Consider the following 14952-nt stretch of genomic DNA (forward strand, 5'->3'; position numbering starts at 1 on the left):
ATTGCCTAGCTCCCAAGGAGATTCTCTAAGACAGTGCGTCTCAATCTTCCCAACACTGCGCCCCATTAATACAGTTCCTCATATTGTGGTGACCCCTGACTATAAAATCATCTTCATTACTACTTCATAACTATAATTTTGCTACTGTTATGAATCCTAATGTAAATATTTGTGTTTTCCAGTGGTCTATGGTTACCCCCATAAAAGGGTCATTCAGTCTACAGAAGGCTCACTGCCCTTAGGCTGAGAACTTCTGCTCTTATGGGAAGCAACCTGATGCATCAGTTAGGATGGGTTAGATTAGGCTGTGCTGGAGGGACAGGGAGCCCCAGCATTGAGCTTCAGAAGCCTGGCATCACAAAGGTCTGTAGCTGGATTTTTCTTTGGGCTGCCAGCTTACACACACACAAAAAAAAAATGACACAGAAACTTATTATTAATTATGAAAGCTCGGCCTATAGCTTAGGCTTTTCCCACTAGCTCTTATAACTTAACCCATTTCTATTTGTCTACATGTTGCCATGTGACTCATGGCTTTAACCTCTCTTCCTGCATGTCTTGCTCGCTCTGAATCTGGCTGGTGACCCTGCTTTTCTTCAGGGTTAACTGTGTTCAGAAGTCCTACCTATACCTCCTGCTTAGCTATTGGCCATTTAGCTTTTTATTAAACCAGTCACAGTGACATATCTTTACACAGTGTAATCAAAGATCTTGCAACGATGGCTGACTTCTCAACCATCTAAATATAACCCCGGTGTCTCCTATGGGATTATGTGTTCATGACTCAGCTGCAATTTGGGATGCTGTCATTGCAACTGGTCACTTTTATTGGCCCTGCAGGGTCAAACACATGTCTCTTCTGCTCCCCACCCATTGGATACAACTAGTCACTCGGCCCTGTGCACCTGTAGGGGGACGGGTCAGTAGAGGGTTGCTCATATCTAGTCAGTGTGTGCCTCTGCACGTGGAGGGCTCAGACTCTGAGACTGGTTTCCCGAGTCTGTGACTAGGAAGAGGGAGTCCCAATGCTCGCTGAAGACCTGGAAGGGACAGAACGCTACCAACGAGATGGCTTCTGAGAACCAGGTCAAACCACACCACAGCATCCTTGAACTTCAGCTCTAAGACCCACCCCGAGAACCAAAACTGCGGGTGCTCAGGCCCTCTGTACACAACAATAGAGGAAGAAAGATACACTGCAGCTCACACCTGTAATCTGAGTTCCAGGAGAGCTGGAGTCACAGAGTGAGGTCCTTTCTCCAAAAACTGATCAAGTCTCCCATGATCCTTGTGCGCCTTGGCACTCATGTAAAGGTCAGAGAACAATGTTCTGAAGATAGCTCCTTCTGGGTCCCAGGGGTGAGCTCAGCCTGGCCAGCTAGCATCTTCATCATGTGAGCTGTCTTGCCAGTCCCAGATGTAATTTTTAAAATTTAACACATGTATAAAATTATTGTATTATAATGTATGCGTGTTTGTGCGCATGTGGGTGTGAACATTCCACAGTGTGTATGTAGAGATCAGAGGGCAACTTCTGGTAGTTAGCTCCCTTCAGGCTCTCTGAGCAAGTGTTTCTACCCTGCTGAACCATCTTGCTGGTCTCCAGACTCAGTTGTTGTTTTTTTCCCTGAATCTATGATCCGTGGTTGAACTCACAGATGTGCCAGCCATGGATATGGAAAGTGGACTGTATTCATCAGAAAAGGTGTGGGATCACACAACCTTTGCCCATGTGACATCTAAGACACGTGAGGCAGTGTCTTCAGTCTGCGGTTCCTTGCCCTGTGGGATCCGGAAGGCCACTCATCGGCAGCACCAAGACCATTTGTATCCCTGCTTGAGATGCTTTGATGTTTTCATTTTGATCGACAGTCACTCATTAGAGGCCTAGCTCTTAATTTGAAATGACTGATGATTAGATAAACCATGAAGACAAAAATCTTTCAAAAGATTAGGCCCTTAAAAGTTTTCTGTCGGATGCAGAAGACAGAGTGACTCTTGGGGTCTCTCCCCCTGGCTTCAGAGGAAGGTGGCTCAATGGACTTGAATCTCTTCTTCAGGGACAGCTCGGGGTCACTGCACATAAAGAGGGCTTGGAGGAAGAAACAGAGAGAAGCGGTAGCAAGGAGCTGGGCAGCCAATTCTGTTGTTAATGCATTTGCCTTAGATTCAGGAGAACCTGAGTTCTGTGACCAGGACCCAGGTTAAAAAGCCAGAAGTGGCACATGCTTGTAATCTCAGTGCTGGGGAGGTGGAGACAGGCAGGTTTCAGGGGCTAGGTGGTCCATCAGCTTAGCTAATTTGGTGAGGTCCAGGCCATTTCGAGACTGTGTTTAAACAAAACAATACAAAACAAAAGTAAAAAACTAAACCAAACCAAATCAACAAAAATCACGTGATGGAGACAGCTTGAAGAATTTATACCTAATCGGGGCTGGAGAGATGACTCAGTGGTCAAGAGCACTGACTGCTCTTCCAGAGGACCCATGTTCTATTCCCAGCACCCACCTGGCAGCTCAAAACTGTCTGAAGATCCAGTTGCAGGGGATCTGAAACCTTCACACCAATGCACATAAAATAAAGTTAAATAAACCATAAAAATATTTTTAAAAAAGAATTTATACCTAAAGTTAATCTCTGGCTGCCACATGCATGTATGTACATGCGCATGTGGATAAAGTCATTGGATGTTCATGGGAAAAGGCAGCATTCTGTGAAGATGGATTATAGCTACTGCATGTCGATCTTAAATGGCTCACTCTGAAGACCATGTATCAAAAGCTTGGTTCCTGGTCCCCAGCCCATGGTGCCATTGGAGGGAGGGAGGGAGTTGAATCTTTAGGTAGTTGATCCTAGTGGGAGGAATTTAGGTCATGGTGGGACATGCCATTGAAGGGAATCTCAACCCCATCTCTTTCTTGATGTCCCACAATGACAATGAGCAATGGAGCAATGGAGCCAACTGGCCATGGGCTGAACCCTCTGAAACTTCTTCTAACTTCTTCTTAACACTTGTTTATATCTGGTATTTTGTCAGAGTGACAGAAAGCAGGAGCATCCAGCTCCATCATGGATTATAGCAGGAGGGTAGTGTCTTTCTGTTATAGAAGCTTTTCTCCGTGGAGAAGTTTCATTGGGACTTCAACATCTTGACAAAACTGTCTCTGTCTTTCCTTAGAGAAAGGGAAAGTGCCTGTACAGTTACACCCCATGCCTGCTCAGAAGTGATGCTGAGCCTGTGTCTCTCAGGCAAAGATTCCTGTCCATTATCACCACTGCTGTTGACCCTTCACCTGTCTGTCTCTGCCAGGAAGCAGATGTGACAAACACCAACTGGTGCCATAAGACCTGATGGCGATATTACAGGAAGTGGGTTTTGGAAGGGCCGCCAGACAGAAGCCAGTGGTTAACAGCCCTAGGAAATCCAGTCATGGGGTTCTAAAAAGGGTTCTTACGTGGGCTACACTCTCAGAGGTTCTGATCTCACTGGTATCGGGTAGGACCCCAAGCTTGGGTGTCTTTGCAAAGTCCCTGGTGTGTCCTAAGAAAGCCAGGGCTGAGACCATTGAGAAGCTGAGCCTTGTGCCTGGAACTCTCAAGGACAACAGCTGGAGGACATTTGGGGACGTTTCACTGTGGTAGAAAGAAGCGGCTGCAGGCGAATCTCTCACTGAATGGACTTCATTTCTAGGGACGGCTACAGCAAATGTTCAAAAAAATGTTCCCTGGTCCCACCGGGAAGGAAATTTGGTGATGGGGAGACAATGGGCTGAATGCATGAGAGGATTCCTCTGTAAGCTGACCCTCTGCTTGTTCCAACAGTCTGCCATACAGGTCCTAAGGGCAGACAGCTAACATCTGACTCACACTTGCCAGCGTGCATGCATTGTTTCCAGTGCTGCTATCAAGGGATGGGTTTTCATATGCTGAATGTGGGGTAGGAGTGATATTTTTAAAAAATTAACTGACTTGCCGGGCGGTGGTGGCGCACGCCTTTAATCCCAGCACTCGGGAGGCAGAGGCAGGCGGATCTCTGTGAGTTCGAGACCAGCCTGGTCTACAAGAGCTAGTTCCAGGACAGGCTCCAAAGCCACAGAGAAACCCTGTCTCGAAAAACCAAAAAAAAAAAAAAAAAATTAACTGACTTAAAGAAATAATAATAATAATCACCAACCTCATCATGAGTGAAGAGTGACCCTGATACCAGACTCATCTGTGTATTTTTTTTTGCAAGTTAACTTAGGACAGTCTACATCAAGCAGATATGAACTCTTGAGTCTTCCACTGCTCCCTTTTCTGGTAGATTCTTCAGGAACTTGTATCTAGGGCTGATTTGTTTATTGGTAGATTCCGTGGCTGGCTTGCTTATCCACTAATACCCGTTTGCCCTTCCTAGCTTCTCCTATAAGTATGTCATGCGACAGGACTCTGTCCAATAGGAAGAGGGAAATCCATCGTTTTCCTCAGCCAGTTCTCTCTGAACAAGTTAGCTGTAGGAAAAGCAAGTGGACGTATACTGCACAAAGATAAAAGCAAAGCCACCTTGAAAGCCAAAGCAAAAAGATGCCTGGATTTAGAATCATCCCTCAACTGTGGGACCCTCACATCTTCTAGAAGCAGATGGGGTTTGAAATCCTTGTTGACGTCCCTGTAGTTCAGGCTTTTATAATAATCTGTAGCCAAATGTGTTCTTAATGCGTGTCTTTCCCTCCATGCTCCTCTGGAATGGCTTGGCTTTTAAGGTTTCCCTAAGTCCCCATGGTAGAGGCTTGGTCCTCAGGCTACTGGGAGACAGTGGAGCCTTAGGGGAGCTGGACCACAGAGGAAAGAGGCCAGGTCGCTAAGAGCAGGCATTGGGACCCCCAACCCCTCCCTCTCATTCCTGGTAAGAAGTGACCAGTTTTCCTCTGCCAATTTCCTCACTGGTGGCACTTGATGTATTAGTCTTCTGAAGTTAGCTCAACCTCTTTGGCTTGGCTGATTCCTATCTGTCTTTAGATCTCGCCTTAGAGCCACCTCCTCCAAGGAGCCCTCCTGGAAATCCCTATGCCTATGCCCGAGGAGGCATCCCTCTTGTGAGTTTCATTGCCTTCCCTGCTCAGTACCCGAGTCTCCGACAGCTCGTCTATAATCCTGGAAGAGGCGGTGTGTGTCTTTGCCAGCTCTGTGCTGTCTTCAATACCCTGGGATATGACTACTCTCATTGAAAGCTCAGCGCAATGTGCTCATCAGCTGTCCTGGAGGCTGAACACACAACACAGCTAGTGCTTAGTCAGTGGCAGCTGCAGCTTTCCTTGAGGCCTCGCTGGCTGAGATGTCGACCACCCAACATGGTCTCCAAGATGCCATCTCGGGTTAAGAATGGCTGATTTCCAATGTTAGCAGTTAACCATGTCAAGATGGCCTCAGGGCCCAGGCAGTTTCTAGGCAAAATGTTTGAACTGTGAATTAGCCACAGGTCAGTACTTGAATGGTGTTCGAGGGGGGATGGTGGGGGCAGAGAGGAGGGGCAGGGCAGAGAGTTTTAGGCAGGAAAAGAACAGAAGACAGAATTTCAGGCTGCACCCCTGCAGGGCATCTTACACCCACCTGGGCAAACAGTTCTTTCCAGTAAGATCAAGAGACAGAGTTCCAGAAAAGTCTATGAGATGAGCTGGAGAGATGGCTCAGCCGATAAGGTGATTGCCGCCCAAGCAGCAGGAGGACCTGAGTTTATAACACCCAGAACCACCTCTTCTCTCTCTGTCTCTCTCTCTTGTTCACACACACACACACACACACACACACACACATGGATTGAGGGGAGGAAAGAGGGAGCAACTGAAGTAAAGCAACTGAAGTTTGTGCGAAGTTCAAGCTGGTGCAGGCACAGGCACCAGCACCCTCCCCCTAGGCCCCCCAAAGCCCACACACACAGTCCAGAGGTTTCCACAAATTCCTTTATTGATACAGCAAAACGGGAAAGAACAAGGTCCCCTAGTGACCCACAGGATCGAAAAGTGCAAATGCACACTCCAACTTCAGACGAAGATGGGAGTGACGGGCCTTGACCACTGGGGCCATGGACTGCGTGATTAAGACATCCTTAACCACACAGTTGTGATAGCAGTCAACCAGGTCTGATTAACTCTTTGGTCTCTTTTATTGGAACAAACTTGGGCTGTAACGGAGACCCTCTAAGTGTATCCCAATGTGCAGTTTGGGGTCAGAAGGCACGTTAAAAAGCTGCCTGTGCTGGAATGCTTCAAGTCAAGCAACTAAGACAAGGAAACTTTTTTTCCAAAAAGTGCTAAAATAGTCCTAAATATCTAATACTGCCAGAGCCAGATTCCATACCAATTAGCTGTAGGTCTCCACCAATTCTCTCTGTCTACACGATCCGTAATTTGCTACCTTCTCTTGACTTCCGCTAGCATTATCCCCACCCCCACCGCATGCCGTAAAAAATGAGATATGTTACGGACACGTAATTAAAGACAAAGAAGCTAACGCACCACACAAGGGTAACACTGAGCGAGTTGCCCTCCTGAGGGATGTCAGAAATGTGGACAAGCTTCATTCTCTCCACGTGGGAGGAACTTTTGTGTAGACCGGGAAAAACCTTGTCGTCAAAGTCAAAGCCAAGAAGCCCAGTGGAAACCACAACTTCCTCTGGGAGGTGACAAAAGACGCCTTGGAAGCAAGCTCAGCTGGTGGCAATTTTGGTGAGAGACACTGAGTCAGAAAGGGACGGAAATGCTGGGAGTAAGCCCGCAGGATTCTTGGAGAAGGCCATAGTACAAAGCCATGGAATTTGGCCCAAATATGGAACACGGGCTGTTTTGGTTGTTATTTTGCTGGTGTTTAATGCCTTCAACCAACGTTGTGAAGTCCCGGGCTAGGTTACCAAGGACAACAACCAAAGAAACTAATTTTCGGATAAGAACCAAATACAAAGAAAGAATGCATTCCGCAATTCCGCCTCATTACTCATCCACAAACTCCAGCCAGGGAGAGAAGCTGACCCCAAATCACCGGCAAAGAAAATCCAGAAATAGCCCCAAGTGTTTTAGTTGAGATCCTGACTGGAGAGTCAGGCTTGCATGGGAACCCTACCAGAAACTGGGGATAAATGTTATCTGTGGCTTTGTTAATTTTTTCTGTTGTTATTCCTATAATAAATCTTAACTCTGAGAGATTAAAGCAGAAACGAGCTAGCACACCCCCACATACATATAACCATCGTCTCCACAGCAAAGAATATAACTTTATATATACTCAGAGGAAGGGCTAACTGTGTAAGGCAAGGTGTCACAAACTGGTGGCCTCAGGTTCAACCAACTTTCTGCTCACTCGGTGGTTTTAGACAGTTTAAATTATAGCTTAAATTAAAAACCAGTGAGCTGCAGTATTTTAATCTGAAATTAGCCCCACCTTTTCTTTGCCCTCTTTAAGTAGGCACAGCCCCCGCCACCCTCCCCTCCCTCACTTATTTTCCTGCCTTCAGGCTACTGAGTTTGTGACTCCTGGCTGAAAATACATACCTAAAAACACACTTCTTCACCTAAAACACCCTCCCACCCTCGAGGGATCTCCCTCCTCCCATTTCTCCCTTTCACGTTCATCCTAAGTCCCCCTGTCCCCAATCCTCAGACAATATCTGCATCCACTCAGACCGTCCTCTCTTTCCATTCCAACTTCATTTTTGCAAAACACATTCTCCCATCCCACGAACATTCCAGGAAGGCTCCGAGCCGGGCAGTGGGAGTCACTGAAGTGTCTGATTATAAAAGGGCTGAGTCATCTTCCTCAAAACATCTTTGGGCACTGGCTAAACAACTCTTTAGTTTTTGGTAGAGCCATCTTCTATGAGAATATTGGCATATGTGACTCTCCAGTACCAAATATACACCAAAAATGTGTACACATCAAACAGAGGCTGTGACAGAGGCTGTAACGAAAGGCTGGACTCAGCTGACTGCAAGGGCCTCGGGCAGCCACCGCAACGGCCGTATTATTGCATCTGTACACAGTACATGCTTCAGATCGCTAAACATTGATCAAAATTGATCGAAATCTCTTGAGTTTTGGTTGCCACATATCAAGAACAACTGTTCAGCATGGCACTTAAATAAAACATTAATATTTCTTTAATTCACAAGCACAATGCCCATTAATTTAATAATATAATAATAATAATAATATAATAAAATTTAAAAGCTTTGAGGATGGATGAAATTTTGGTTAATTAACCAAAAAAATAACGGAAAAACCCTACAAGAAAGATATTTATATTTATGACAATAACCAGTTTTATACTTCAAAATATTATCACAATTTAAAAAATCTAATAATTGGAAAATTGTCTCATTGTTCTCTATTCCAACTTAGTGACTACAAAGGAATCAACAGGCTGAGTATGGAAACATGTGTAGTATACACACAGACAAACACACATACCACACACACACACACACATACACACACACACACATACTCACACACACAATCTTCCCTTGGCATTGACTTTTTAAAGTAATTAAAATAAAACCCACTGTGCAGTTTCTGTCCTTGCAAGAGGATGACAGAACACCCCCTACATCCAATGCCGTACCTTATGACCAAATATTGGCCTCAAAAAACTAGGAATGACCTTGGGGTATCAAGAGGAGTGGTCCCCAAAACAACTCACTGAGACAGCTGTTCCTCTTTCAGTTGCAAAGGACACAGAAGCCAACATAGCTCTACCGAGAAGTTCCTACAATCTATTCCCATCGATTGCCAACCGGGTGCCCTAAAGAAAGGGGGTTTGCAGAGTTCCCTCCAGATAGCTAAGAAATTAAACAATGGCCTTATTCATGTGACTATTTTCGTCCTCCAACCTTCACTTTAAAGAGTCTACTTAAAAAAGAAAATCCCTAAGTATATTGCTGAGGTGGCCGCACTTCCCACTAGGAGAGAGGAAGGTGGAGCATTCTAAACTTGAAGTGCCATTTGGAGCTGTCAGGAAGCCGGGAGGTTGAGAGGCACAGGGGAATGGGCTCTTCCCAACTGCAAGATGCCCCCAGCCTGGGGAAGCTCAGGGCCAAGAAGAGCAGAACACTGTAAGGCCAGCTCCCTGCTTCTCCTTCAGCTCCTGTAACCCACCTCTTCTGCCCACTGGTGAGAAATGGCAGGTCTCCAGGCACAAACTGCAAGCTACTATTTCACAGGTCATCCGCAGAAGCAAGAGCTGGCCTCCAAGACTCTGTAAGGTTATCTGGGCAATCAAGAACCTTCCACCCACTACCCCAACACAAGGCATCACCGAAGCCGAGCCCTAACTAGGCAACATGCCAAGCGTTTTCTCCTCACAGATCCTTAAACTCTGAAACATGCCTGAGGTGCCGCTTGCTCAGAAACTTTGAAACAAAGGCGGGTTGTGTCCGGCTTGACAGCGAGCCTCGGGCAGGATCTGTTTCAAGACCCGTGCTTCACACTTTTGCCAGACCTGTCTTAATTAAGGATCTTTTCCCTCTGCATTCTGCCCGGCTCAAATGAAGAGGTGCTGAGTGTCCAATCCCCACCTGTGACCTGGAGAGTGTTGAATGGTGGCTGGCTGCTTCTCAGAGCTTGGGTCTTCCAGATAACTGTGTGGAGCCCTCTTTGAACAGTCCCTGGTTCCGGCCACCATAGAACAAGAGAATGGCTGGGTATAGAGGGCCGCTTGCTCTGAAAGTCTCTCTTCAGCTCCCGGCCAGGTCTTAGCAAGGTCACTTAATTTATGGCAACTCCAGTAATATTGCTCAACAAATTTATGATTGCACCATTAAAAATACACAAATACTCATGGGAATGGCTAAATTATTGCTCTGGAATGCTAACAGCTGGACTAGAATTTCAACTCCAGTTGTGGATAAGGATTTCCCCCCTTTTAAAAACAAAACTAGGGGCCCTGGATGTGCAGCTCTGTGGTGAAGTAGCTGCCTAGCATATGCAAGACCCAGGAGTCCAACCCCGTAATTGAAACAAACATACAATCAACACCCCTCCAAAAACATGGACACCTAGTTGAGAACCTAGCATCTAACAAGTAGGCATGTCAAACATGATTGCTTCAAATAATTTGGGGGCAGAGATGGGTGTGTATAAGACCACCCAGGACACTCTAATGGACCTGCAGAAGATGCTACAGCTATCTTGGGTCATGAAGCCTAGGGCAGAACATTTATGCCACCAAAGCCTTTGATATCCTCCAAATTTCCTAACCCTTTCTACAGCTCATCTCGAATTGAACTGCCACCCTCCCTCCCATCCTGTGGGAAAGAGACATTTGGTCAGGTGCAGTGTAATCCGGGTTCATGGTTCATCTTCAGGGAAGCCCTGGCTGCGTTGACTCCGGGGTAAGGGGCACCTGGCAAGGTAGCGGGGACCGCCATAGGCCCGGAGAAGCTGAGGCAACCTTCGCCAGGTGGACAGCAACCGCGCTGCTGCGAGCTCCCGGGCATGCTGATCGAAAGGTGCCAGGAGGTCAACTGGAGCGGCCTCGCGCAGCACCTTGGGCAGGGGGCCCACCTCGGCGGTCGCTCCACCTGGACCCAGGACACAGTGGAAGAGGTCTCGGCGTCGCAGCAGGCAGTCCCTAAGGAACTTCACCAGCTTCTCCAAGCACTCACTCAGGTGTGCCTCGTCCCAGCTGTGCGCTGGGCCGCCCTCCTTCAGAAGCACGGCCAGCAGCACCGTTTTCAGCACGTAGGAAGACAGGATGCGTCCCCAGTGGGTAGCTGCTGTAGGGTCCAGCCCGCGGGCACCCAGATCTCGAAGAGCTTTAAGCAGCTGCAGGCACTTGAGGTAGCAGGCACCCGGAGGAGCCCGTTCCTGAAGCCAGCCCAGCAGTTTCTGCTCCTGGCGTGCTGTATTCACACCCCACAGTGCCTCAGCGCGCAGGCCACCCGGCAGCTCTGACAGGGCTCCGCTGGGTGAGGGTGGCGGTGGCGGTGCCACAAGGAAGACGCCATCGCCCAGATGGACAGCGGGGATGAGGCGCACCGCCATGGAAAGGCGACAACAGCCATAGTCCGTGCGGCAAGGAAGGATGTGGAGGGTGGGAGGCTGCTCCAGACCACCTGGGGTCAGGCTAACTCTACAGCGACCCTCCAGGCTGTAGCGCACTGTGGCCAAGGAGCGCTGTAGGTGCGCCTGGAACCAGCGCAGCACCAGGGTAGCGGAGAGGTGGCGCCGGCCCTGCACATCCACACAAAACCCTTCAGCGAAGGGTTTGCAGTCGCGATGCCACTGTCCTGTCGAGGTCCCCGATGGCGAGGGCGGTGCCTTGAGGGCACACACGAAGCAGCTGCGGAAGGCAGGGGCCAGCGTGGGCTCGGTCCCCAGGTTCCGAGGCTCCAGAGCCACCTGCGGCGGGAAGCGCAGTGGCACCAGCACGTCGAAGCTGTCTGGCCGGCGGATTTTATGCTGCTCATAGGCGCTGCCCACCTGGATGAAATCTCCCCGGAAGGCCAAGGCCAGCGCTCCCCCGGTGATGGGGCCTGGAGACCCTCGGGCTCGGCCAGCCTGCACCAGTTCACCCACGATCCGGCTCACGTGCGCCTTGCTATGACCTAACACATGCGGCGACAGGCGCACCTCGTGCTCATAGTAACTCTCCAGTAAGATGCTCAGGCCTGGCTCTTGCAAGGGTCTGGCTGAAAAGTTGGCGTGGCCACAAGAGCGGGAAGAGCCTGGCAAGAGGCGCTGGCGGATGGTGTGGCGACATCGTAGGAGGATGTAGCCGAGAAGAAGGAGGATGACCACCTTGAGCAGCGGGAAGCCGCTGTCTACGCCGTCGGGGGGCTCGGCCCGGGCTCCCTCGGTGCTGCGCAGGGCATGGTAGAGGCACACCAGCGCCGTGCATAGTCCAGTCACCACCGGCCAGAAGACCTTCAGGTTGAGAGTGTACCGCACGGACATGCCGGGAGCCCGGGCGGCCCAGGGCGCGAGCCCGGGTGATGTCCCCTGCCCAGCATGCGCGCAGCGCCCCGGCGGCCCCGCGGCCCCCGTGTCCTTGGCCTTGGAGGCGGTTCCCGGCTCGCAGCGCCGGGACCAGCAGCCTCACTGCTCAGCCTCCACTCCCAGCTCAAGTTCCCCTTCCAGGCGCCGCCCGTGCTGCACACTCCGGCCCCTGGCCGCGCCCTGTCCCTGTCCCGCTCAGTCCCTGCCGCGCTGCCCTCGACCAGCTTCTGCTCCGGACTCCTATCCTACCCTGAGCGGCCCTCCTGGCTCGGCAGCCGCTGCACACCGGGGCGATCGGCCGGGTTACTCGGGCCCCAGGATTTTCTTCGTTCGGAGGGGAAGGCCGCGCCGGGCAGCAGGGAGGAAATGCCTGAGTCTGGAGCCTCGCGGGGAGGGCGGCCCCCTCCCGGCCTCCGCCTGGATCGACGCCGGGTGGCCAGAGGGACTTCGGGACGTGCGAGAGACTGCCCTCCCAAGGGCTACTCCCGGGCCCCCTCTCGGAAGGCAGAACAGAGAAGGCCTGGTTCCGGGGCGGTGGCTGCATCGGATCCCGCAGTTACTGGGAAGTTGCCGGAGGAAGGCTTGCAGCCCCACCGCCCGGCCCTCCCTTCGCCGGCCCCACCCCCAGCGCGTCCCGCTGGCGGCGTGGCAGGCCCGGGGCGGAAGTGGCCCCTTGCAGACTGAGGCTGTGCTTTCTTGCAAACCAACATTCGCTGAGCACCTACTATGCACTAGGCAGGAGCCTAAAAGCTGGGAATGCAGCTGACAGTGTGAACGAGGCTTTTCTGCCAGCCTTTCAAGCTTACAACCCTGTAAAAAGGGACTATGAACAGTAAGGTTGATGACCACCTCTGACCCTTGTGTTGGGGTCATGAGTTCAAGGCCGCCCTAGGCTACACTGAGGCAGACCCTGTCCCAAAAACAAGCCCCCTGCAGGCAGATGTTCTAAATGGAAGCTGGCAGAAGGAGTACAGGGTGATACTTCAGGGGTCATCCCCCCCCCCCCAGTCCTGCCCTAACCATGAGGGGGGAGTGGTGGCTGAGGGGATGGCGTTGGGCCTGAGACCTGGGAGAGCAGGAACGAGGAGATAATGATAGTTTTTACAGGGCTGGAGTCAGGCTTGATCCCCAGCCTCACCACCTGAGTTTAATTTTGGAACCTACATAGAGGAGAGAGAGAGAGAGGCGCTCCCAGTTACCCTCTGAGCGCCTCTCTCTCTCTCTCTCTCTCTCTCTCTCTCTCTCTCTCTCTCTCTCTCTCTCTCTCTTTGGAGGGAGGACTTATGTCTGCACTTAGTCACATGGAACACATTCACTCTGCACTTTAATACTAATACATACTGATTAAACATTAGCACTAATATCTATTGCTAATGAATAACCTAGTGCCTTCTCTGCTTTTCCTATAGGGAAACTAGGGCCCTGGCAGGTTCCAAAGATTGCCCGAGATCACAGACTTTGCAGAGCTGTGCCTGGAACTCAGGTGCTTACATCTGGAAAAGCCAGAGGGCAGGATGCCCAGGGAAGAAGCCCATGGGTCCCTTTTCATCCTCTGGGCTTTTGTTTTCTGAGTCTGAGTCCTTCCAGGACTCTGTTAGGACCTAGAAAGTCTGCGCTTTTTCATAGCATGGCTACTCCCAGAAGCAATCTGAATTTATTTGAATAGTCACCTGTGTTTGTTCACACTTAAACACACCTTGCTGCTTTGTAAGGAGAGCAAGGGTAAATGCGTTAAAGCATATGAGAGCCCAGCCATGGTTGGGAACCAGGACAAAGGGTCCTCCTAGCATTAGACCAGGAGAGTTCGATCAAACCAGTTAGTGCTAAGCAGAAGTGTGTGTGTGTGCACATGCGTGTGCGTGTGCGTGAGCATGCATATGTTCATTCACATGCATATATGAAGGCTATAAATCAACTTTGGTTGCTATTCCTTGAGTCCTCCTTGGTCTTTGAGACAGGGTCTCTCACTGGGGCCTGAGGTTGCTGATTCAGCTAGCCAGTGAGCTCCAGAGATCAGATTGTTTCCACCTCCCAGGTGCTGGGACTACGAGGGAGTGCCATCGTGGCCAGCTTCCCCACAGTGGTTCTGGGGGTGGAACTAGGGTCTTCGCCTTTGTAAGGCAAGTGTTTTATTGACTGAGTCATCTCCCAGCCTCCAGACATGTTTTGGATCCCATCTGGGCTGGTGCCGGAGTCCCAGAGGATTCCTAGTAGCTGATAGTCTTCAGTCCATGTTGGCATTCCAAAGAAGTAGGCTCTGCCATCAGTGGGGGAGTGCTCCGCAGCAGCAACCAAGCAGGGATGAACTTGCCATCAAGAGTGAAGGCAAGTAGGCAAAAAGCAAACGCTTTCCTCTTCCCTGTTCTTTTATTTGGGATGACACCAGAATCTGAGGCCCAGGTTTAGGGTGGATAGTCCCACCTCAAATGATCCAGTGAAGAAAATCCCCCGCAAAAGTGCCCAGCTGCTTGGGTTTTAGTTGATGCCGGATGTAGGCAAGATGACAACCAAGATTTGCCATCACACACCTACCCCTTGACAACCTGATCTTCAGTCACATCCTTAGGCCATGCGTAATTTTCAAATGAAAACAATAACCAGGTCATAATTTTGCCAAACATGATGTAACTAGCCACATACAATCACTAATGCGGTATTATATTTTAGAATAGGTGGCAATGTCCCTTGAGGAATGCTTAGTCTTTTAGTGTCTCATGACCTAAACATGATAATAACCACTGATATTATCTCATCCTATATTATATGGCAGAGAAATAAAAGAAAGTGAATGCTTAGTGTATTTGTTCATATGCACAGACTTCTTAACAAAGGTACAACAGAAACACTCATGTCAATTATAATCCTCATGTCTGCAGCTGGTCTTGTGGTCTCAGCTGGTATTTATAACTACCTCTCTCTGCTACCCGTTCTGTATTTCCTCCACCCTCAGCAAGTACCACCTCGGCAGACCTTGGCTCTTTTCCT

General features: G+C 49.8%; 1 protein-coding gene across 1 annotated transcript; it reads right to left on the reverse strand.

Annotated features, from left to right (window-relative positions):
- Positions 1-5921: 5921 nt before the first annotated feature.
- Positions 5922-12506, reverse strand: Itpripl2 (ITPRIP like 2). Its single transcript, XM_038313426.1, has one exon. The coding sequence runs from the start codon at positions 11923-11925 to the stop codon at positions 10318-10320; it is 1608 nt and encodes a 535-aa protein (XP_038169354.1). The 5' UTR covers positions 11926-12506; the 3' UTR covers positions 5922-10317.
- Between the last annotated feature and the right edge of the window lie 2446 nt (positions 12507-14952).

Source organism: Arvicola amphibius, chromosome 1 (assembly GCF_903992535.2).
Source record: "Arvicola amphibius chromosome 1, mArvAmp1.2, whole genome shotgun sequence".
NCBI classification, from domain to species: domain Eukaryota; kingdom Metazoa; phylum Chordata; class Mammalia; order Rodentia; family Cricetidae; genus Arvicola; species Arvicola amphibius.

Excerpts from the sequence above, each read along its gene's own strand:
- Itpripl2 (XM_038313426.1), bottom strand. The coding sequence starts at position 11,925 with ATGTCCGTGCGGTACACTCTCAACCTGAAGGTCTTCTGGCCGGTGGTG.